The sequence below is a fragment of the Artibeus jamaicensis genome, unplaced genomic scaffold (genome assembly GCF_021234435.1).
Source record: "Artibeus jamaicensis isolate MK-2021 breed Jamaican fruit bat unplaced genomic scaffold, CSHL_Jam_final contig_457, whole genome shotgun sequence".
In the NCBI taxonomy this organism is placed as follows: domain Eukaryota; kingdom Metazoa; phylum Chordata; class Mammalia; order Chiroptera; family Phyllostomidae; genus Artibeus; species Artibeus jamaicensis.
This window is the reverse complement of record NW_026521840.1, coordinates 2,981,062-3,005,565: the sequence shown is the minus strand read 5'-3', so window position 1 is coordinate 3,005,565 and position 24,504 is coordinate 2,981,062. Positions and strand designations below refer to the sequence as shown.

The 24,504-nt window shown below is 37.5% G+C and overlaps 1 protein-coding gene across 6 annotated transcripts in view; it reads left to right on the top strand.

The window, feature by feature from the left end:
* Positions 1–24,504, top strand: part of OPHN1 (oligophrenin 1) — a 271,254-nt gene that overhangs the window by 144,930 nt on the left and 101,820 nt on the right. For all 6 annotated transcript variants that reach the window (XM_053666516.1, XM_053666511.1, XM_053666513.1 and 3 more), the window contains exon 15: positions 281–355. In XM_053666516.1, the coding sequence (XP_053522491.1) occupies positions 281–355 (75 nt within the window). The remainder of the gene's footprint in view (positions 1–280; positions 356–24,504) is intronic.

Below are 24,504 nucleotides of genomic sequence, written 5' to 3'. Positions count from 1 at the left end.
GCTATCCACCTGAGTCTATTCTGCTATTTATTATAGAGTGTGTTCACTTCTGTTAGATTAATGAGGGCTTGGTACAATCCAAATGAAAGTATGAAGAGAACAATCTGGAGAGATGCTTCAGGACTACTCCCTTATGTCAGGGGAGGGCTGGAGAGCTTGGAGAGCATATAGAGAATCTTTCCTGTTTGAACTCAGTCCAGTGTGTCAGCACCTACTTTCTCAAATTCCCTGAAAATTCTATAGCTATATAAGCAAACTTAACCTGATTTTCTTTTCCTAGGGATCAAGACAGAGGGATTGTACCGTACCGTGGGCAGCAATATTCAGGTTCAGAAGCTGCTGAATGCCTTTTTTGGTAACGATTTTATTTTCATAATTCTTATTTGGAGTTGGTTGTGCATTAGGAGGCAACTTCAGTGCCTCCAAAGAACCCTCAGTCTCTTATCTATTGCTCAGTTCCAACTGGGTTGTTACAGCTCTGCATACTATTTGGACATCAGCTCACTGCCCTTTGATTTCTAAAAAGCTGGTAGTATGTTGTTTAGTCCCCACATATTTGTGTTTTACTCCAGCTTTCCTCTTGTATTTGATCTGTAATCTCACCATTGTGGTCAGAAAAGATGTTTGATATGATTTCAATCTTTTAAAATTTATTCAGACTTGTTTTCTGACCTAACATGTAATCTATCCTGAAGACTATCCCACGTGCACTTAAGAATGTGTATCCTGCTGTTTTGGGAAGGAATGTTCTGTAATAGATGTGGGGCACCCAACATCCTCAAGTTTATTTATAAGAAATTGTGTATTGAATTTAACATGTTTAAACTGCAGTCACCTTCAAAGTACTCTCCTTTTGACGCAGTACACCGATCGAGATTTTTTCCACTGCTCAAAACTGTTTTTGAACTCATCAATTTGGATGCCTTTTAGTGATTCTGTCATTTTTTTTGTTTTGTCTCTTCTACATCTGCAAAATGTTCCTCTTTGAGGACTTTTTTCATATGGGGAAACAAAAAGAAGTCACTCGGGGTGAGATCAGGGGAATAGGGAGGGTGGGGCATGGCAGTCATGTGGGTTTTGGTCAAAAACTGTTGGACACTCAGTGTGATGTGGGCAGGTGCGCTTGTAAATCACCCATCATGAAATGGGCAAATGTGCTGAAAGATTCTTCAAACAAAATTCACTGTAGCCAAACGCAGCCTTTCACAACAACACCATCTGGTGAACTGATACAGATGGGTTCCTAGGACACTCACCTAGCCCGGGAAGCCTGAATTACAAGGGGCCTGACCTCCACAAGATAATTCTGGCGTTCTTTTGGGTTCCTTTCATACATCTGTTAATTCCACCTGATCTAATGTACCTTTTAAGGCCAATGTTTCCTTGATAATTTTCTGCCCGGATGATGTGTATCCACTGATGTAAATGGGTCGTTAAACTCCCCTATTGTGGGAGTGGGAGAAGGAGAAGGGGGGAGAAGGTACAGAAAATACGTAGCATAAACGGTAGGTAGAAAATAGATAGGGGGAAGGGCAAGAATAGCATGGGAAATATAGAATCTAAAGAACTTGAGACACACAAGTGGTCATAAAGTAAAGGGGGGACTGGTGAGGGAGGGGGTATGCAAGGTGGAGGGGAATGAAGGGGGGAAATAGAACAACTGTAATGGCATAATCAATAAAATATATTAAAATAAATAAATAAATAAAGTCTTAAAAAAACTCCCCTATTGTTATACTGTCCAGCTCTTTTTTATACATAATAATATTTGCTTCATGTATTTATGTGCTTCTCTGTTAGGTGCATAGATGTTTAGAAGTGTTATATTCCCTTGTTGAATTGATTCCTTTATCATTATGGAATACCTTTGATTATCTCTTGTACAGTCTTAGTGTTAAAGTCTATTTTGTACAATATAAATATTGCTACTCCAGCTTTTCTTTCATTTCCATTTGCATGGAATATATGTTTCTATGCCTTCACATTCAGTCTGTGTCTTTAGGTCTGAAATGAGTCTCTTGTTGGCAGCACATGTATAGCTCTTACTTTTTAAAAATCCATTCAGACATCCTATGTCTTCGGATTTAATTATTTAGTCCATTTATCTTCAAAGTAATTATTGATAAGTATATATTTATTACCAGTTTGTTAATAATTTTCTGGTTTGTTTTTATAGTTCTAGTTTACTTTCCTCTTTTGCTTTCTTGACTGTGGGGTTTGTTGACTTTTTTAGTATTATGCTTGGATTCTATTCTTTTCATTTTTGTGTATCTATTATAGGAGTTTGGTTTCTGGGTATCATGAGATTCATATATAGTAACCTATGTAGATAGCAGTTTTATTTTAAGTTGATTGTTTCTTAGGTCTGACCACATTCTGAAAGTACTACATTGTTACTGCTGTCACATGTTTTATGGTTTTGATATCATATTTTGCATCTTTTTGTGTGTGGATCTTTTCAGTAATTATTGTAAATATAGGTGAGTTTTACACTTTTGGCTTTTACTTTTCACACGAGATTTATAAGTGATCGATCCACTGTTTTTCATGTATGTTGGCCTTTACCAGTGACACATTGCCTTACATGAATTTTTCATTTATTGTTTTGGCCCTTTCTTTCTTTTAAAAATATTTTATTTATTTATTTATTCTTAGAGAGAGGGCAAGAGAGGGAGAGAAACATTTATGTGAGAGACAAATATCGACCGGTTGCCTCCCATACACCCCTAACTGGGGACCTGGCCACAGCCCAGGCATGTGCCCTGACTGGGAATCGAATCAGTGACCTTTCAGTTTTCAGGCTGGCACTCAACCCACTGAGTCACATCAGCCAAAGTGGCCTTTTCTTTTCTGCTGAAGTAAATCCCTTTAACATTTGTTATAATGCCAGTTTAGTGGTGCTGAACTCTTTCAGCTTTTACTTGTCTTGGAAACTCTATCTTTCAGTCAATTCTGAATGACAACCTTCTAGGTATAGTAGTCTTAGATGTAGGTCCTCCCCCCGCCCCACCCTTTTATCATTTTGAATATATTGTGCTATCTATCCTCTCTGGCCTGCGAAGTTTCTGCTGAAAAAATAGTTATCAGTCTTATGGGAGTTCCTTTGTGTGTAACTGGTTGTTTTACTCTTGCTGTTGTTAAGGTTCTCTTTATAACTTTAACTTTTTCTTTCATTTAATTGAATTTATTGGGATGCCATTGCTTAATAAAATTATACAGGTTTCAGGTGTACAATTCTACAACACATCATTGTACACGGTATTGTGTGTTCACTACCCCAACTCAGGTCTCTGTCCATCACCATTTTATTCCCCTTTACCCTCTTCTGCTTCCCCCCCAGCCCCCTTCCCTCTGGCAAGCACCATAGTGCTATCTGTGTTTATGAGGTTTTCCTTAATCCCTTCACTTTTTTCACTCACCCCACACCTCACCTCCCTTCTGACAGCTGTCAATCTGTTCTATGTATCTAGGAGTCCGTTTCTATTTTGATTGTTAGTTTATATTTTGTTCATTAGATTCCACATATAAGGGAGATCATATGGTATTTGTCTTTCTTTGACTGACTTATTTCACTTAGCACAGTCATCTCCATATTCATACATGCTGTCGCAAAGGGTAGGATTTCCTTCTTTTTTATGGCTGAGTAGTATTTCATTGTGTAAATGTACACAGCTTTTTTGTCCACTCACCAACTGACGGACACTTGGTATATCTTTAACTTTTCACACCTTAGTGATGATGTGCTTTGGTGTGAGTATTTTGGGGTGTATTTTGTTTGGGAATGTATATGTTTCTTGAACTGGCATGTCTTCTTTACCATGTTATGGAAGTTTTCGGCTTTTATTTCTTCAGTAAATTTTCTGTTCCTTTCTCTCCTCCTTCTGGGATCCAGATAATGCACATTTAGTGCACTCGATGTCCCAGAAGTCCCATAAACTAACCCCACTTTAAAATGTTCTTTGGACTCTGGCTGGTGTAGCTCAGTGGATTGAGCATGGGCCTGCGAACCAAAAGATTGTGGTTCGATTCCCCGTCAGGGCACATGCCTGGGTTGCAGGCCAGTTCCCAGCAGGGGCCAGTTCCCAGCAGGGGATGCACCAGAAGCAACCAAACATTGATATTTCTCTCCTTCTTTCCTTCCCTTCCCTCCCTTCTAAAGATAAATAAAATTAAAAAAAATTGTTCTTTAGTTGCTGTTCCAAGGAGTGATTTCTACTACTCTTTTCTCCTAGTTCACGGAATATTCTTTTTGCATCATCTAATCTGCTCTTAATTCCCTTTAGTATAATTTTCATTGTAGTTTTTCTATTCTTCAGTCTCATTCGGTCCTTTTTATATTTCTTTGTGTTGAAGTTCTCACTGTGTTCATTTATTTTTCTTTGGTGAATTTGGGGAACATCTTGATAATCATTCCTTTGAACTCTTTATCTGGTAGGTGGTTTATCTCTGTTTTATTTAGTTATTTTTCTGAGGATTTTTCATCAGCTTTCATGTGGATCATATTCCTTTATCTGCTCATTTTGCCTAGCTCCATTTGTTTCTATATATGATATATGATCAGTTATGATCCAGTCTTGAAAGAGTAGCCTGATGTGGAAGGTGTCCTGTGGGGCCTGGTGGCACAGCCTCCCCTGGTCACGAGCTCCAGGTCCTCCAGTGGTTTCCATTGTGTATGTTGTGTGCACTCAGCTGTTTTGGCTTGGTGCAATATTTGGGGCATGCTGGTGGGAAGGATTCGGCCCCAGTCCCACTGGTTCTGAAATTCAGTGTTGACACTTACCAATATGGGCTGATCCCTGGCCTGGCTGCCTGTGAGGCCTGCTGTGGCTGCTGTAGGTGCACTGTTGGGTAGGGTTGGCCTCTGGCCCAGTTGTCTGCAAGGCCCAACTACAACTGCTGCCCGTGTTCTGATAGATGGGGCTATCCCACACCCTGGCTGCCTGTGTGGCCTGGCCATGGTTGCTGTGGGAACACTTGTGTGCAGGTTAGAACCCTGGTGTTGCTTGCTTGCGGCTAGGTTTTACCATGACTGCTTCTGGCACACTTATGTGAACAGCCGGCCTTCATTGCTACTGCCTGGAAGGCTTGGCCTTGGCTGCTGAGGGTGCAGTGGTATCTGAGGGCTTACTTCCAAGTTAGCAGCCACTTTTGAGGGGTGCTGATACCACTGAGGCAACCTGCCTGGCGCAGGGGTGCTGGTGCTATCTGAACCTGTTCTTCCACTGTGAAAGGGTAAGAGGCATTTTTGAGGGACACCAGTGCCCGCTGAATCTGCACACTGGGTGTAGGGCTGGAAACACTTTGTTTGGGTCCTGGCGTAGGTTGAGGTTGCTTGCTTTTCGTGGTGGAGTGGGAACCACTTTGAAGGGGTTCCAGTTGGAGCAGGCAAATTGGGTGGCCTGGACCTCCAACATGTCAGTATGAGGTGAACAGTGGTAGCAAGATTATAAAAAATGGCACCTGCCAGCACCAGGCTGGCTAGGTTGAAGGAGGATTTATTTGTTTGTTTACCTGTATTTTTTGGACCAAAAGACGCCCCCCCCCACCGCATTTGGGAGGAATAATGGTTGTTAATGCTGCTGTTGAGTTCTGTTTACATTTACATTGGTGAAATATTATATTATTTATGTTATTAAATATTTTACCACATTTTTTGGCTTCAAAATTTTTTTGCCTATTTTCCTCCTCTAAAACCTAGGTGTGTCCTATGGTCTGAAAAATATGGTATTAGTATATTTGCTCATTTTCTTTTTTTCCACATTTTTTATAATTCAAGTACAGTTGTCTTCATTTCCCCCCCACTCCCCACCTACCCCAGCCATCTCCACTTCCCCTTCTTGAACCTACCTCCCTTTGGTTTTGTCCACGTGTCCTTTATACATGTTCCTGAAAACCCTTCCCCCATCTTTCCCCCCATTATCCCTTCTGTCTCCCCTCTACTTACTGTCAGTTTGTTCTTAATTTCAATGTATCTGGTTGATGGAGGATTTAAAAGAATGGTGTCCATCAGCACTTCTATCCCCAGAGAAAGTACGTGCTTCTCCTGCACTTGCCTTACAATTAGTCCATGTTATGTGCTTCACATATAACCCAGGAGATTTTCAAACTGGTGCCTCTGTGCTCGGCCTCATTGTGAGTTAGTTTGTGCAGGATTCTCTTTAAGAGGTGGAGTCTCGCTTTCCTACAGCCCTTCACCTCTCCTGAACGTAAGCTCCACTGTTTTTTATAGGTGGATATTATAGGTGCGTTGGGCTGGGGAGCCTATAATAGGGCTCAGATCCCTCACTTCTCAGGGTGAATCTCTGCTGTCATGATAGCTCTACCACTTGTGGGTCATCGCACCCACAAGTGCGATGGGTGGGTCCTTATTAGACTGTGACTCTGCCCCTCTTCTCCGTCTGGATGTGGCCTGTTCTTTACACTCTTAGTTTCAGAATATATCCGTTCTGCTAGTCTTCAAGTAGTTCTCAGTGATAGTTCTATATGTAGTTGTAGTTTTGCCATGTTGTGGAGGGAGGTGAACTCTATTTTGACCCCGATTTCCTGTCTGTCCTTCCCATTGGTCAAGGAAAGAATAGACATTCTTTATTCTTTGAACAGCGTCTTTCAGTCACCATTTGATCATTACAGAGCAGATGAAGCATCTGTTGACACTTGGTATTTGGGCAACCAGTTGTGAGGTTTTCTAGGTGTTGAACTCATAGGGGCCTGAGTGGCACACAAGCAGCAACTGCATGCATGAATGTTGCCCATACATGATCTGTTGTGTTCATTTTTTTTGGAAGTTTTAATCAAATTGTCTAGTTTGAGCTTGCAGGGCTTTGGGATGTTGGCAGCTTTAGTCCTTAGTGATGCCAAGACAGAAGGCTAGGAAAAATTGAAAATGTTAATTTGGAGAGTTGGAGCCAGATCTTGAAGGAAACTAGAATAATTGAGAATTTGTTAGGTACTCACAAAATGGAATTTACCAAGAGCGAAAAAGGAGCTCAAAGGCAATGAAAGGAACTAGAATGTAATGATCCTTAAAGGTGTGATAGTTTTCCACTGAAACCTAAAGATCTATCATGAAGAGTCAACCCTCCTTTAGCTCTTTTTTACAAAGTCTGTTCTCAGATTTGAACTGATTATTTAAAGAAATGCAGCAAGAATGGTAATTGACTACACAGGCATCTTTATGTATACTTTGCTGGAACATTCCATAAGGAATTTCAGATTATGTGGATATCCCATTTTCTCAGCTACATTTATTCAAAAGACTGTCCTTCCTGCATTAAATGGTCCTGCTGCTCTTGTCAAAAATAATTTCCACTTATATGGGGGGATTTATTTCTGGTATCTCTATTTTGTCTATTAGTCTGTGTCTTTTTATGCTAGTACTATACTTTCCCCCCCACACAGTTACAGTTTTTTTTTAATCTTGTGATGAGAACTTTTAAGATCTACTCTCTTAGTACCACACTATTTTGATTACAGTAGTTTTGTCAAAGACAAACCAATTAAGGGGATGATTTTATTCAGACTGTTGGAACAGGGAGAACCTTTATAAATAAGATGCATCTCATAGGAGAGGAATGAAATTTGGGGTTTTATGGAAGCAGATAAAAAGGCAGTTCTCATGAATTTTACATGAGTCATATGAAAGGATGGAGATGTGCCTTCTAAGTGAGGGCAGAGTGTCCACTGAAGTCAGTTGTTTCTTGGGAGTAAAAAGATGGGGAAAATTCTAGACCATCCCTGTTTCCTTAGAGCACAGGGTTCAGGTAAAGTTCACGATTGTCATATAGTTAAGTAAACTCTTTTTCTTGCCAAAATTTGGGGTAAAATATTATCTTGGATTTTGAACAGAAAATAATTAGGTTGTTTTTCTACTCAGATATTTAAAGAAGAAAAATCTGCTTTGGCTTAAATACTTACAGTTCTTTTGTAATCATGCTACACTTGATTTTTTCCAGCCAAATAAGTTAAACCTATAACCAAATATGAACTCAGATTACTCTCTGCCTTCCAAGTACTTGGTATGTGACTCAGAAGACATTTTTTTATATACTCAGGGAACATAATTGTTAGGTTTACAGTATAAAGTTTGTTCCTAAATCTTTCTCCATTTTTATTGGTGAAACAGTCTCACAAATAGTAATGTTTGTATCCATACTATGCAAGATAAGATTTCTAATTTTTTCCACAGATTTCTGAATATTTTAACAGTTTCTTTTTAAAAATATTTACTTACTTTTAGAGAGAGGAGAAAGAGAGGGAGAGAAACATCAATGTGTGGCTGCACACCCCCTACTGGGGACCTGGTCTGCAACCCAGGCATGTGCCCTGACTGGGAAATGAACTGGGGACCCTTTGGTTCACAGGCCAGCACTCAATCCACTGAGCAACATCAGCCAGGGCTTTTAGTAGTTTCTTGAGTTTTTTTTTTAAAAGATTTTATTTATTTATCTTTAGAGGGGAAGGGAAGGGAAGGGAAGGAGAGAAACACCAATGTATGGTTGCTTCTAGTGAGTCCCCTGCTGGGAACTGGCCCTGCTAGGAGCTGGCCTGCAACCCAGGCATATGCCCTGACTGGGAATTGAACTGCGATCCTCTGGTTCACAGGCCTGTGCTCAATCCAAGTTTCTTGAGTTTTTACATGAACCATTCCTAGCAATATTGACCTTACATTTTTATAATCCAAAATATTAAGTTCTATTTTTTCCTATTCTTGAATCATTGTAACTACTTTCTTGCTCTCAAAAGTAGCTGACTTGGTTTTCTATTGCAAACATACTTTCTAACAGGTGTGAAGTGATAGCTCATTGTGGTTTTAATTTGCATTCCTCTGGTGATTAGTGATATTGAGCATCTTTTAATATGTGTATTGGCCATCTGTTTGTCCTCTTTGGAGAAGTTTCTATTCAGGTCATCTGCCCACTTTTTAATTGGATTATTTGTTATATTGGTGTTGAGTTGTCAGAATTCTTTATAGATTTTAGATATTAACCCTTTATCAGATATATCATTAGCAAATATCTACTCCCAATCAGTATGTTGTCTTTTCCTTTTGTCGATGGTTTCATTTACTGTGAAAAATCTTTTTAGTTTGATGTAGATGTATTTGCTTATTTTTTCTTTTGTTTCCCTTGTCTGAGGAGATATGTCAGAAAAAAAATATTACTAAGAGAAATGTCAGAGCCCTGGTCAGTGTGGCTCAGTTGGTTGGAGCGTTGTCACATAGACCAAAGGGTTGTGAGTTCAATTTCCAGTCAGGGCACATATCCGAGTTGTGGGTTTGATCCCTGGTCAATGTGCATATAAGAAGGCAACCAATCTCTGTTTTTCTCTTACATTGATGTTTCTCTCTCTGTCTCTCTGTCTTCCTTCCTTTCTCTCTGAAAGCAGTGGAAAAATGTCCTCTTGTAAGGATTAAATAAAACAAACATTTTACTACACAGTCAAAATGGTCATCATCAATAAATCAACACACAGAAAGTACTGGCAAGGACGTGGAGAAAGGGGAACCCTCATGCACTGTTGATGGGAATGCAGATTGGTGCAGCCACTGTGGACAACAGTACGGAGTTTCCTCAAGAAATTAAAAATGGAACTGCTTTATAACCCAGCAATCCCACTTCTGGGAATATATCTGAAGAAACCTAAAATGCTAATTTAGAAAAATATATACATACCCTTATGATCACTGTAGCATTATTTACAATAGCCAAGATATGGAAGCAACCCAAATACACATTAAATGGAAAAAAAAAAGCATAGTGCATATATACAAATGGCATATTACTTGGCCAAGAAAAAGAACAGAATCTTACCATTTACAACAGCATGGATGCACCTAGAGGGCATTATGCAACATGAAATAAGTCAGACAGTGTAAGACAAATACCATATGATTTTATTCATACGTGGAATCTAAAGGACAAAATAAATGAACAAAAAATAGAAATAGACTCATACATAGAAATAGTGAGCAGACTGGTGGTTGCCAGAGGAGAGGGAGGTTGTGGTACTGGGTGAAAAACTTAAAGATTAATAAATTCAGATTTTCCCTGGCCAGTGTGATCAGTTAGTTGGTGTATCATCCTGTAAACTAAAAGGTCACTGGTTTGATCCTTATCAGGGCACATGCCTAGGTTGTAAGTTGGGTCCCTGGTTGGTGTGTGTGTGCAAGAGGCAGCTGATTGATGTTCCACTCTCACATTAATGTTTCTTTCCCTCTCTTTTATCATCCCTTCCCCTCTCTAAAATCAATAAGCATGTCCTCAGGTGAGGATAAAAAAAGTAGAAATTGGGGTTGTTACAAAATAATCAGGAGGATATAAAGTACAATATAGGAAATATAGTCATAGATATTGTAATAAACATATATGGTGCCAAGTGGGTACTTGAAACATTAGAGAGGACCACTTTGTAAAGTATATGGCTGTCTAACCACTATGCTGTACACCTACAACTAATACAAAATAATATTGACTGTAAATGGTAATTGAAAAGTAATGCTAAGTGAAATAAGCCAGTCAGAGAGACAAGTACCATGTGATTTCACTTATGTGTGGAATCTAATGAATAAAACTGACAAACAAAATAAAAACAGAACCATGGATACATGGGGTACACTGACAGCTTTGGGGGGTATTGGGTTCTGGATGAAAGAAGATGAAGGGATTAAGCAAAAAAAAAGACATTAATATATAAAACACATAGATACAGATGACAGTGTGGTGATAGCCAGAGGGAAGGGAGGTCTGGGGTAGGGGAGGTGGGCAAAGGGGAGGAAATGGAGGCAGAAAGAGACTTCGCTTGGGGCGATGGGCACAGGATGCTGTGTGCAGATGTTGTTTTGTTGAGTTGTACACTTGAAACTGGCATGGATTTGTGAACCAATGTCATGCCAATAAATTCAATAAGAAAGTAATTTCTGTTGCTGTGATTTTTAACATTTTCTTTTTGAGGAGCCATTGTCTTCATACCCTTTTTAACATAAATATCACTGTATCATTGAGACTTTCCCAGATTATTGTAACTAATAGAGTGTCTCTTTTTTCATGTTCCCTCACATTAAAAAAATATTTTTACCCTTTTATATATTGTGTGTGATATATTTTATTTGTTTATCGTCTCTTTCACGTTGTTGACACTTAAGCTCCACAGTGGTAGGAATTTTATCCATGTTGTGTGTTACGGTATCCCTAATATGTAAAACAGTGCCTTGCACACAGTACTTTTTACCTCACCTGAGGACATGCTTACTGACTTTTTAGAGAGAAGAGAAGGGAGGGAGACAAGCATCAATTCGAGAGACAAACATCCACTGGTTTCCTCTCACATGCCCCTGAATGGAGACCAGACCTGCAACCCAGACGTGTTGTAACTGGGAATCTAACCCGTGATCTTTTGGTTTATGGGATGATGCTCCAATGAACTGAGACATAGCAGCTAGGGCCACATAGTAGACTTAATGTGTTCTGAGTTAATGAATGGGTCATGCTGTGATAGTTTTCTCTCTCTCTACAGGAGCACTGTACGACAGAATTTTCTGAAATGGTATAAATGTTCTCTGTCTGATTGGTCCAGTGTGGTGGCTACTAGATATACATCTGGCCGTCATGGATTTGAAATGTGGCTAGTGCAACTGTAGAATTCTGTTTTAAATTTAAGTTAATTTAAATTTAGATTAAAGTAGCCAAATGTGGCTATGGCTACCTGATAGCACAGTTCCAGAGAGTCATATGCCTTGCCATGAGGTTGCTATCTTTTTATAGCTTTTTTTTTTTACTTTCTATTTGTGTTCAGCATTCCTGGCATTGTTATCATTTATCCCACATACTGTGTGTGCTCTGAGCTTCTGGAGTCCTTACAGATAGCCTTTGGTTATAATTCCTGTCAATAAACAAGGGCAGGAGTTCTGGAGAATTGTCTAGAAATGAGATTAAGTCCTGAATTCTACTTGATTTTGGAAACAAGCATTCAATTTTCTCATCATTGCCTCTTTCATAAGAGATACTTTTTTACAGCAGACATTTTTGTATATTCATTCAGCACAATACTTTCTGCAATTAAATGGGATGAAGTAGTGATACATATAACATGGATAAACCTTGGAAACCTCATGTTAACAGAAGAAAGTAATAAAAGACCATATGTTATAGAATTGCATTTATGCAAAATTTCCCTAATAGACCAATGTAGAGAGAGGGAAAAGTAGATTAGTGGTTGCCTAGTGTGGTGGGCAGTGCGGAAGAAGAAAATGGAGAGTGACTGCTAAAGGGTATGAATTTTCATTTTGTAATTAAGAAAATGTTCTGTAATTCATAGTGGTGATAGTTGCCCAACTTTCTGAATGTATGGAAAGCCGCTGAATTGTACAGTTAAATATTTGTGAATGTGTGCATACCTGTGTTTGTGTGTCTATGGTTGTTGACCTCTTTCTGTAGGAATTCAACTATTTAGTAGAACTAAAGTGGAAATCTTCATTTTAAACAAACAGCCAAGGTGAATCTGATGCAGGGAGCAGAAAGGTTATTGTTTGAGAAACACTGCCTTGTGCAATGTCATATTTCTTATTTTATGTCCTTCAAGAATTTTGTGATAAGAAAAAGAAATTTGTGCTTGTGCTGGTGTAACTCAGTGGATTGAGTGCCAGCCTGTGAACCAAAAGGGTGGCTGGTTTGATTCCCAGTAAGGGCCCAGGTCCACACTGGGGGGCACGTGAGAGGCAACCACACATTGATGTTTCCCTCTCTCTCTCCCTCCCCCCTCTAAAAATAAATAAATAAAACTTCAAAAAATAAAAAAAGAAAGAAGAAAAGAAACTTGAGGTAAAGTAGGAAAATGCATATTTTAATCATAGTATATACCAATATCCTGGCCTCTGTTACTTCATGGTTATATTTGGAACTGAACTTTTCAGATACAGGTGATGCTAGCACGTGTTCTCTGTATATGACAGACCATCACTCCTTTGGGCAGATAATGACAATTGCTGTATGTTACTTGGAAGGTTTTATCTTCTCAGTTGAAATCTCTTCTAATTATTTCCATTTTTCTATCAAAATAAAATAATTTGCAACAGTATACCCTCTGCAATAGGTTTCAAAGAACTGGTAAAGTATTTTTCTACATTTTCCTGGGCTTCCTATTTTTTGGTGTGCATCTCACAAGGTGAATTGAGTTTTCTGGTAGAATATTAGAAGCACTGCCTACAGAGGGCAGTGTGTGTCCATAAGTGGTGGGCAGCCGGTGTCTAAATGACCTGCATAGTTTGTTAAATGTAATGCAACTTAAGATTCAAAGCCTCAGAAGGTAGAGCTTGAGAATCTGGGTGAATGTAATGCATACTGATATTTGAGAACCACTGGCTTAGGTAGTGATGTTTGTTTGAATTTTCTAATACACAGCCTAAGAAGAGTTTTCAAATTTCATCTCATTCTTATAGTGTGAAGTATATTTGCTTTTCCTTTGAATGGTAGAATTTAGCTGTCTCACTTGAAATTACTGTTTTCCTTTTAAATTGACTTGATCTTGCTGTTTTAATAAAACTACTCTGTACTCTCTAGGTATGCTTCTGATAATTTCCATCCAACCACACCCCAGATTTCCACACTGATTAACATAGGCAGTACAGAATTCATCTTGTTCTGTGGAAAAATACTGTTCTTTATGTGTGCATTATTGTGGCTGCTAAGTTTCTACACATTTTTTAAAAATTAATATATATTTGACAAAAATATTATATTACTTTCAGGGTTACAGTATAGTGGCCTGACATCTATATATCTTGTGAAAATATCACCATAAAAATTTTAATAACCTGTCACCTTAAAAAGCTGTTGGTATTATGATACTATCAATTATATCTCTATACCGTATATTATATCTCCCGGATTTATTTATTTTATAACCAGAAGTTTGTATTTTTCCCTTTGTCTCCCTACTCCCCTCTGGCAAGCATCAGTTTGTTCTCTGTATCTATGAATCTGTTTCTGTTTTGTTCCGCTTGACATTTGTTTTCTCCTTCAGATTTCACATACAAGCGAAATCAAATGCTATTTGTCTTCACTGCCCAACTTACTTGACTTAGCATGCTACCCTCTGGGTCCTTCCATGTTGTCATAAGTGGCAAGATTTAATTCTTTTTTTTTAGCTGAGTTGTATTCCACTGTGTACACACACACACACACACACACACACACACATACACACACATACACACACATACACACACACACACCACATCTTGTTCATTCATTTGTCTGCTGATGGGCACCTTGGTTGCTTTCATATTTTGGCTTAATGTAAATAGTGCTGCAGTGAACATAGGGGTATGTATATGTTTTCAGGTTCTTCAGGTAAATATCCAGAAGTGTAATTGCTAGATCCTATGGTAGTTCTATTTTTAATTTTTTAACGAATCTCTGCACTGTTTTGCATAGTGACTGCACTAATTAACAATCTATCCAATAGTACTCAACAGTCCTCTGTCCTCCACATCCTTGCCAGTACTTATTTGAGTTTTTCTTTAATTATTTTTAAAAATTATAGTTAACATGCAATATTATATTAGTTTGTAGTATACAATACAATGGCTAGACATTTATATACCTTATGAAGTAATCACTCTAAGTCTAGTAAACAACTGTCACAATACATAGTTACAATATTATTTGTCTTTTGGATGATAGCCATTCTGACAGCTGTGAGGTGATATCTCATTGGAGTTTTGTTCTGCATTTCCATGATGATTAATGATATTGAACATCTTTTCATATGTCTGTTGGCTATTTGTATTTCTTTTTTGGAGAAATACTGATTCATGTTTTCTGTTAATTTTCAATTGATTTTTTTTTGGTATTGAGCTATATGAGTTCTTTATATATTTTGGATAATAACCCCTTATGAGAAATATCATTCACAAGTATCTTCTCCCTTCTGGTAGGTTGCCTTTTCATTTTGTTGATGGTTTGTCTCACTGTGAAAAACCTTTGTAGTTTAATATATCCCCCTGTGTTTATTTTAGATTTTGCTGCCCATGCCAAGACATGAGCAGCAAAGTCATTGCTAGGACTGATATTAAAGACTTTACTGCCTGTGATTTCTTCTAGATATTGTATGGTTTCAGGTCATACATTTAAGTGTTTAGTTTGTTTTGAGTCTACTTTTGAATATGGTATTTAAAAATGGCCTTGTTTCATTTTTTTGCATGCATCAGTTCAGTATTCCTGACACCGTTAATTGAAATCTGTCTTGTCCCCATTGTATATTCTTGTCTCCTTTGACATAGAGATTAATTGACTATATATGCGTGGGTTTATTTCTGAGACATGTACTTTTTTTCATTGACCTATCTGCTTTTTTTCTAGTGCCAACTGTTCTGATTATTATAATTTTATTAGGGAGCATGACTCCTCCAGCTTTGTTCTCTCTCAAGTCTGCTTTTGGCTATTTGGCATCTTTTGTAGCTTCAAAAGGTCCCACATTTTAGGATTTTTTGTTTTATGTCTATGAAAAATACCATGGATATTTTGATAGGATTGTATTGAATGTGTAGATTTTGGGTAGTATAGACATTTAACAATAGTAATTTTTTTTTCAATTCATGAGCACAATATATGTTTACACTTATTTGTTTCATTTTAAATTTCTTTTATCAATGTCCTATAGTTTTCAGAGTATACATCTTTACTTTCTTAAATTTATTTTGTAGTATTTTATTCTTTTTGATGAATTGTAAATACCTTGTTTTGTGAATTTCCCTAGTAGTTTGTTGTGAGTATAGAGAAACAATATATTTCTGAATATTAATTTTGTATCCTGCAACTTCACTGAATTCATTTTATGTTCTTTTAATTTTTAAAAGATTTTATTTATTTATCTTTAGAGAGAGGAGAAAGACAGGGAAACATCAATGTGTGAGAGAACCACACATCTCAGGCCCCTAACTGGGGTCCAGCCCACAACCCAGGCATGTGCCCTGACTGGGAATAGAACCAGTGACCTTTTGCTTCACAGGCCGGCACTCAATCCACTGAGCCACACCAGCCAGAGCTGAATTTATTAATTCTAATAGATTTTTGGTGTAGTCTTTAGGGTTTTCTATATATAATATCATGCCACCTGCAAATAGTGACAGTTTTACTTCTTCCTTCCCAGTTTGGGTGCCTTCTATTTCTTCTTCTTGTCTGATTGATATGGCTAGACTTCCAATACTATGTTAAATTAAAGTGGTGAGAGTGGGCATCCTGATCTTAGTGGTAGTGTTTCAGTTTTTCATGATTGAGTTTGTCATATGTGGCCTTGAGTATGTTGAGGTATTATCCCCCTATATGTAGTTTGTTGAGAATTTTGTTCATAAATATTTGTTATATTTTTTAAATCCTTTTTCTGCACCTATTTATATAATCATACTATTTTTATTCTTTGTTTTGTTAATGTAGTATATCATGTTGCTTGAATTCCAGACCTTGAAACTTTCTTGCATCCCTGTCAATAATCGAATTTGATTGTGAGGTCTGATTCTTGTAACATATTGTGGAATTCCACTTCCTAATATTTTGTTGAGAATTTTTGCACCAATGTCATTAGGGATATTCTCTTTCTTGGTAGTATTTTCGTCTGGTTTCATTATCAAGGTAATGCTGGCCTTGTAAAATGGGTTTGGAAGCATTCCATCTCTTCAGTTTTGGGGGAATAGTTTGAGGAGGATAGCCATTAATTCTTCATGATATATTTAGTTGAATTCACCTATAAAGCCATCTAGAAGTGGACTTAATATTGTTGAGAGTTTGTAAGTCACTGTTGGAATTTTGTTACTAAGAAATCTGTTCAGATTATCTGTTTCTTCCTGATTCAGTCTTGGAAGATTATATGTTTCTAGGAATTTATCCATTTATTCTGTGTTGTCCAATTTTAGGTGTATAACTGTTCATAAGCATTTTCTTACAATCTTTCTATTTGTGTAGTATCAGTTGTAACTTCTCTTTCAATTCTCTTTCAGTTCTGTTTTTAGTTGGGACCTCTCTTTTATTCTTTATAAGTTTGGCTAAAGGCTTATCAATTATATTTATCTTTTCAAAGAACTAGCTTTTAGTTTTATGGATTTTTCTACTGTTTCTATTTTAGTCTCTATTTCATTAACTTCTGCTGTTATCTTTATTGTATCCTTTTTACAAACGTTGGGGTATAATTAGCCCTTCATTTTCTAGTTCCTTTAGTTGTAAATTTTGTCTGTTGATTTGAGATTTTTCTTGTTTGTCAAAGTAGGCCTGTATTGCTATAGAATTTGCTCTTAGAACTGCTGTTGCTGTGTACCATATATTTTGGAACTTTGTGTTTTCATTTGCATACTGCTCCAAGGTTTTCAAAAATTTTGTACTTGATTTCTTTCTTGACCCACTGGTTGATTAATACTATGTTGTTTAACCTTCACATGTTTTTTTGTTATTTCCAGTTTTCTTCTTGTAATTCATTTCTAGTTTCATAACTTTGTGGTCTGAAAAGATGCCTGATAGGATTTTAAATTTTTTAAATTTATCTTATTTTATTTTTTAAAGATTTTTATTTATTTATTTTCAGAGAGGGGAAGGGATGGAGAAACAGAGAGAAACATCAATGTGTGGTTGCCTCTTACATGGCCCCAACTGGGGACCTGGCCCACACCTAGGTGCGTGCCCTGACTGGGAATTGAACTGGTAACTGGCGACCCTTTTGTTTGCAGCCTGTGCTCTCAATCCTCTGAGCTTACACCAGCCAGGGCTGCAGGTAACATTTATATGGATCTTATTTTCTTTATCTATTCACACTCCCTATCATTCGAGTTGATCATTTAGTCCATTTACATAAAGTCATTATTGATAGGTATGTACTTACTGTCATTTTTGATAAATAGTTTCTGATTATTTTTGTACTTCATAGTTCCTTTTTCTTTTACTGTATTTCCTTGTGATTTGATGCCTTTCTTTATTGTTGTGTTTAGATTCATTTCTCTATATTTTCATGTATCTACTAAGGTTTCTGATTTGTGGTTACCATGAGATTCACATAATAACAATCTCTGCATATACCAGTCTTTTTAAAATTGAATGTCTACTCAGGGCCTTCACCCATTTTTAATTGGATTTTTTTGTTTTCTTGGTGTTGAGTTTGATTAAGTTCTTTATAAATTTTGCGTATTAAACCCTTATCAGTTGTATCACTGGCAAATATGTCCTTTCATTCAATGGGATGTCTTTTCATTTTGTTGATGGTCTCCTTTGCTGTGCAAAGTGTTTTTAATTTGATGTAGTCCCATTTGCTAATTTTTTTCTTTTGTTTTCTTTGCCCAAGGAGATATATCAGAAGAAATATTGCTATGAGAAATGTCTGAGGTTTTACTGCCTATGTTTTCTTCTAGGGTTTTTATGGTTTTTGAGTCTTACATTTAAGTCTTTAGTCCATTTCGAGTTTATTCTTTTATCTGGTATAAGAAGGTGGTCTAGTTTCATTTTTTTGAATCTATCTGTCCAATTTTCTCAACACCATTAATTGCATAGACCAGGGGTATGAAACTCATTTTCACTGGGGGCCACATCAGCTTTGCTGTTGCCTTCAAAGGGCCGAAATAATTTTAGGACTGTATAAATGTAACTACTCCTTAACTGTTAAGGTTTTGAAATTACAATCGGCCCTTTGAAGGAAAAAGTCACCAATTGGCCTGACAGTGACTTTCGGAGCCTCCCAGAGCCTCTCTGTGGATGTGCATGTTCTATTCCTCCTCAAGCCTCCTAGGGGGAAAGGCTCTGAGCTGTGTCACTTCTACAGTTTGGCAAAGGCAGGCCAGTTGCAGTAAGCAACCCAGCCCTTTTCTTTGTTCTTAGCTGCTCTCGGGTGTCCCAGTTTTGTTGTTCCCTCATCACTACAGGTGAAGCAACACAGCTGTTTCTGTGCAGGACTGGGTAACGTTGGGCTCACCTCACCCAAGAAACCCTGTTACTATTCATTTTTCTCTGCAAAAACTGTAGAGAATAACAAGAGGTATGAATATAAAAGGAGTTTAGGGTCTCCCTTTGTTTAGGATCATTTTATTTTAATGATAGTTTTATGATGCAGAATAGTTTTATCATAGTTTTATGACAGAGAATGTGTTTCATCATGAGCTTTTCAGCCTCAGTTAACTCATGCTTTCTGAGAGGCTGTAAAGATAATATTTTCCAGTGAGGCATCCTCTTAGGTGGGTTTGGCAAACTGTGGTCCACTGCCTGTTTCATAAATAAAATTCCACTGAAATAAAGCTATACCCATTTTTAAAACCTTATTGTCTACAGCTCCTTTTGTTCTACAATGGCAGAGTTGAATAGTTGCAACAGAAACTTTATGGCTGGCAAATTAAATTATTTGCTATCTGCCGCTCTATACAAAATGTTTGCCAACCCCTGGATTTAAAGAGTGTGTCTTAATACTGAAGCCACAGCTGTACTATATATATACTGCCATTATTTTACTTAAATGGTATAATGGCCCTGCATTTTTGGATTGTAATTCTTTTCCTTAGTTAGATATAATTCATGTACTTTAAAATTTTTTTTATTTTTTCAAGTTAAATTTCTTGGGGTGACATTGGTCAGTAAGATTATATAAGTTTCAAATGTCCCCGTCCGTAATACATCGTCTGTATATTGCGCTGTGTGCCCATCACCCAAAGTTTAGTCCCCTTCCTTCAATATATTTGACCCCATTTACCTTCTTCATCCCCACCCCACATGTAATTCATATAATTTTAATGTCAAATTATATATACATACATATATATACATTTCATATATGTATATGAAATTTTATCTCTCTCTCTCTCTCTGAGTGAGTACAAGCCATTTCAATGTAAGTTCTACCAGTGTGAAAGTATAAATAGGAAGTAGTAGGATAATAATGGAATTTCAATTTTGAAGTCACTCCTTATCCCAAAATTTTATTCAGAGATGTATTTATAGCTACTCTTCTATACAGAGTTTTCTGAGTTACTTCATTTTCTTCATAGAGTCAACTTGTTTCACCTTTGGGGAGTAATTTAGAAGAAATTGCCTTAAAAGCTTCTATTTTATAGCCATTCCTTCAAAGTCCTACCATCTTTTTTACTTAGCTGACTCTAATGACTTAATTAATTATCTGCACTAATCCATTTCATCAATCAATCCCTGGTAAGTTCAAGGGCAATTGTCTGTCTATTGACTTTTTATCTTAATTTAGTATTAGGTAAACAAATGCCATTTCAAATCCAGACAGTGTTTTGTAAGCTCTTTTTCCTTCCCTATAAATCTCCTGCTCTAGATTCTTTTGTTAGTAACTTCTTTATCGCTGCTGATCAAACCCTTGCAGTTGCACCTATACCACTTACTAATATAATATACTGGTAGGTTAGATTCGTGCTATTATTTATTGTAACTGTATTTTTCGGACCATAAGATGCACCTAGGTTTTAGAGGAGGAAAATAGGAAAAAAATTTTGAAGCAAAAAAATGTGGTAAAATATTTAATAACATAAATAACATAATATTTCACCCATGTAAATGAAATGTAAACAGAACTCAACAGCAGCGTTAACAACCATTATTCCTTCCAAATTTGGGGTGTGGGAGGTGCATCTTGTAGTCTGAAAAACATGTTATTTTGTTCCATTGTAACCCATTCTACCCTAAATTGTGCACTCTCTCTTCAAGTTAACTTTGGAGAATGATGTACATTTTCAAAGTGACTTAGTGCTTTTTTACTGAAGCAAAATTCACATAAACATAAAACTGACCATTTAAAACTAAAGAGTTCAGTGACATTTAGTGACTTTTCAACGTCATGCAAGCACTGCCTTTGTCTAGTTCCAAAATTTTTTATCACGCCTAAAGAAAACCCCATTCCCATTAAGTAGTTGCTTCCCATTCTCTCCTTCCCACTTTACCTGATAACTCGAATCTGATTTCTATCTCTGTGGATTTGCCTACTCTGGATATTCTTTTTTTAAATATGTTTTATTGATTATGCCATTACAGTTGTCCTATTCCCCCCTTCATTCCCCTCCACCCTGCACACCCCCCCCACCATGCCCCCCTTTAGTTTATGACCATGTGCCTCTAGTTCTTTAGATTCTATATTTCCCATACTATTCTTGCCTCCCCTCTATCTATTTTCCACCTATTGTCTAAGCTACTTATTTTCTGTACCTTCTCCCCTTTCTCCATCTCCCACTCCCCTGTTGCTAACCCTCCATGTGATCTTCATTTCTATGGTTCTGCTCCTGATCTAGCTGTCCTCTTAGCTTTCTTTTGTTTTAGGTGTGGTTGTTAATCACTGTGAGTTTGCTGTCCTTTCACTGTTCATCTTTTTTATCTTCTTTTTCTTAGATAAATCCCTTTAACATTTCATATAATAAGGGCTTGGTGATAATGAACTCCTTGAATTTGATCTTATCTGAGAAGCACTTTATCTGCCCTTCCATTCTAAATGAAAGCTTTGCTGGATAGATCAATCTTGGATGTAGGTCTTTGGATGTCATGACTCTGGATATTCTTTTAGATGATTCCATGTAGCTGGTATTGTGTAATATGCAATGCTTTGTCTTGCTTGTTTCACTTAGCATGATATTTTGATTTTCATCCACATTGTTGCATGTATCAATTGCTTATGCTCTCTATGGCTAAGTAATATTCAGTTGTATGTATGGATATACATTTTGTTTACTCACTTACTGATGGATATTTTGGCTGTTTTTACCTTTTAGCTACTGGAGCACTGCTGTTATGAACATGTATGCACAGTACATGTACTTATCTGAGTAACTTCTGAATTCTCTGGTTATGTAACAAGGAATAAAATTTCTGTTTTACCTAGTAATTCTGTAATTCTATGAGGAACTGCTAAAGTGTTTTTCATAGCAGCTGAACCATTTTACATTCCTACTAGCATTGTGCAAGGTTTTCAATTTTTCTATATCCTCACTAATGCTTGTAATTTTCTAATTTTAATTATATTCATCATTGTGTATGTGAAATGGCACCTCATTGTGGCTTTAATTTGCATTTTTAATGGTTAATGATATGTGCATCTTTTCATGTGCTTTTTATCCTTTTGTGTATCTCTTTGCCAATACATACTTGTACACATTTCTACTTTTCCATTGCAACAGAAAGGAACAGGGTGCATATAAACACAGAGATTATAAGAAAATTCCAACAGGTGGAAAATTTGGAGTCTTCGGGCCATAGCCTTTATACCTGCCATGAACAATGTGTCTGGAGATTACTGTAATGCATATTGGCTAAAACTTTGTTATAATTTCACTTAAATGTGTTTCTTTCCACATTCATTACAGCCTGCCACTCAAGGAGGTAATGATAGTTATTTTGATAATTTTAAAGCAATTTGTAAAGGTCAGTGGATGTGGTAATTTTTAATTCGGCTGAATCAATTATTTCAATTGTATGAGTTTTATGGATGTAGGTACAGAATCATGGAATTATTTAGTGGAGTTTGGCAGTCTTAATCATCCAAGTTTCAACTGTGGTTTTGTTATTCTTCATAATGATGCTCCCAAATTTGGGAAGTCACACAAGGTATCTGGAAGGCCACAGTATCATTTCCATGGGCCTAGGCACTTTTGCTTTCCTAGGTCAATTCTTCCATAAAAATATTAAAAGTTCTATTTCGTGACTGTTACAAGGACGAATATTCAGACTGGATTATATAATATTTTATTGTGATTTTAAAAGAAATTTAAAACCCTGGCTGGTGTAGCTCAGTGGAACCAAAGGGTCACCAGTTCTATTCCTAGTCAGGGCACATGCCTGGATTACGGGCCAGGTCCCCAGTGGGGGGCATGTAAGAAGCCACCATACACTGATGTTTCTCTCCCTCTCTTTCTCCCTCCCTTCCCCTCTCTCTAAAAATAAATAAATAAAATCTTTTAAAAAAATTTAAAGATCTCATGGGTCTTAGACATTGTGCTTATTTACTCTTTGCTGAAGATGCTGGGCCTGGATATTTGGGTACGTCCCTCATGATATTCTACAACCTCTTGTGATTTTTTATTGTCACTGACGCATGAATTCTTAACAGATAAAGTGATTCTTCCCTAATGATTATGTGCTCTCCACAACTACTTAGAACTACTTATCTTATATAACAGATCATATTAAACTTGTTCTTTCTTCCCCTCCATTTTGTCATGGACTCAAAACTATTGTAAAGTTTCAGTTTGTTTCGTCATTTTAAATTTCACTTTTCACTTCATACCTTGCTTGTGACCATTTGAGCTGTCAACTGTTGGAAAGCTCTTCTCATATCAGGCCTTTCACTTGGCTCAGCAACCTTTGGCTAAAGACATTTCAGAAGATTCAGTTCGGTGTCCATTTGATCTCCAGTGGCAGCAGGGAGGACACATGACAACACAGGCTGGTGAGGCAAAAATAACACAAGTGAGGTTTTAAATATTTATTTCATCCATTCTGCAAGATGGAAAAAATAAAAATATCTATCAGCATGCTCTAAATTGGCACAATGAAATACTACACAGCGATTCTAATGAATGAGCTGCTACAAGAACTCTGCAAAGGGTCAGAGAGAACATGGTGTAGGCATTGAGGGCCATATGGGCTCTGTCACAGCTCCCCTGCTGCTCCACTGCTGTAGCGAGAGAGCAGCCATAGACATGTGTCCACTAACATTGCCAGAGGACCCTAGGCCAACAATGAATGAAAGTGGTGTCAATTTATTTTTCTTTTATTTTTAAGACATATTTTCATTGAAGAACAAAACAATATGGAAAAGTTTAAAAAAAAAACCAGTGAGAGTGGCTGTATTCTAATAAAACTTTATTTAGAAAAACAAGGTTCAGTCCAAGATGGTGGAGTAGGTGGAGGCTGTATTCCCCTCTCCCCATGACTACATCAGAATTACCACCAAGTTACTGAACAATCAACCTGGATGATCATCTTAAGATTAGCTGAACAACAGTCTTACAAGTAAGGCTGTACAGAAGAAGACAGGTCAAGACTGGTAAAGGGGCAGAGACATGAAGTGGGTTGGACCCATGCTCACATGTGGCAGTTGAAAATCAGGAAACATACGGCAGCTTCAGAGGTCTCCCCTGAGGAGCGAGGGATCTCAGCCCCATACTGGGCTTCCCAGCCCAGAACACCAGTGTCAGGAAGAAGAGCCCATATAACATCAGGCTGTGAAAATCAGCTGGGATTCCATCCACCTGGATGAGACAGAGGGCTGTGGAAACCCAGGCATCGTCTTTAAAGGGCCTGCACATGAACTCTTGCTCACAGGTACTCATCCTGGGCTCTGGCAGAAAGACGGTGACTTGGAAGGTTCCAGAGTCACACAGGAAGACACTGAATTGTGTGGATTTGGGCAGAGGGCTTGAGGGACTGCCACTGAATTTCCTGTGTTGAGTCACTCTCCCTCACTATCCAAGAATGCTATCTTTCCTGGGTTAAGCACTCCCTCCAAAAGCCATGGGCTTGGGAAGCTATACTAGCTCCA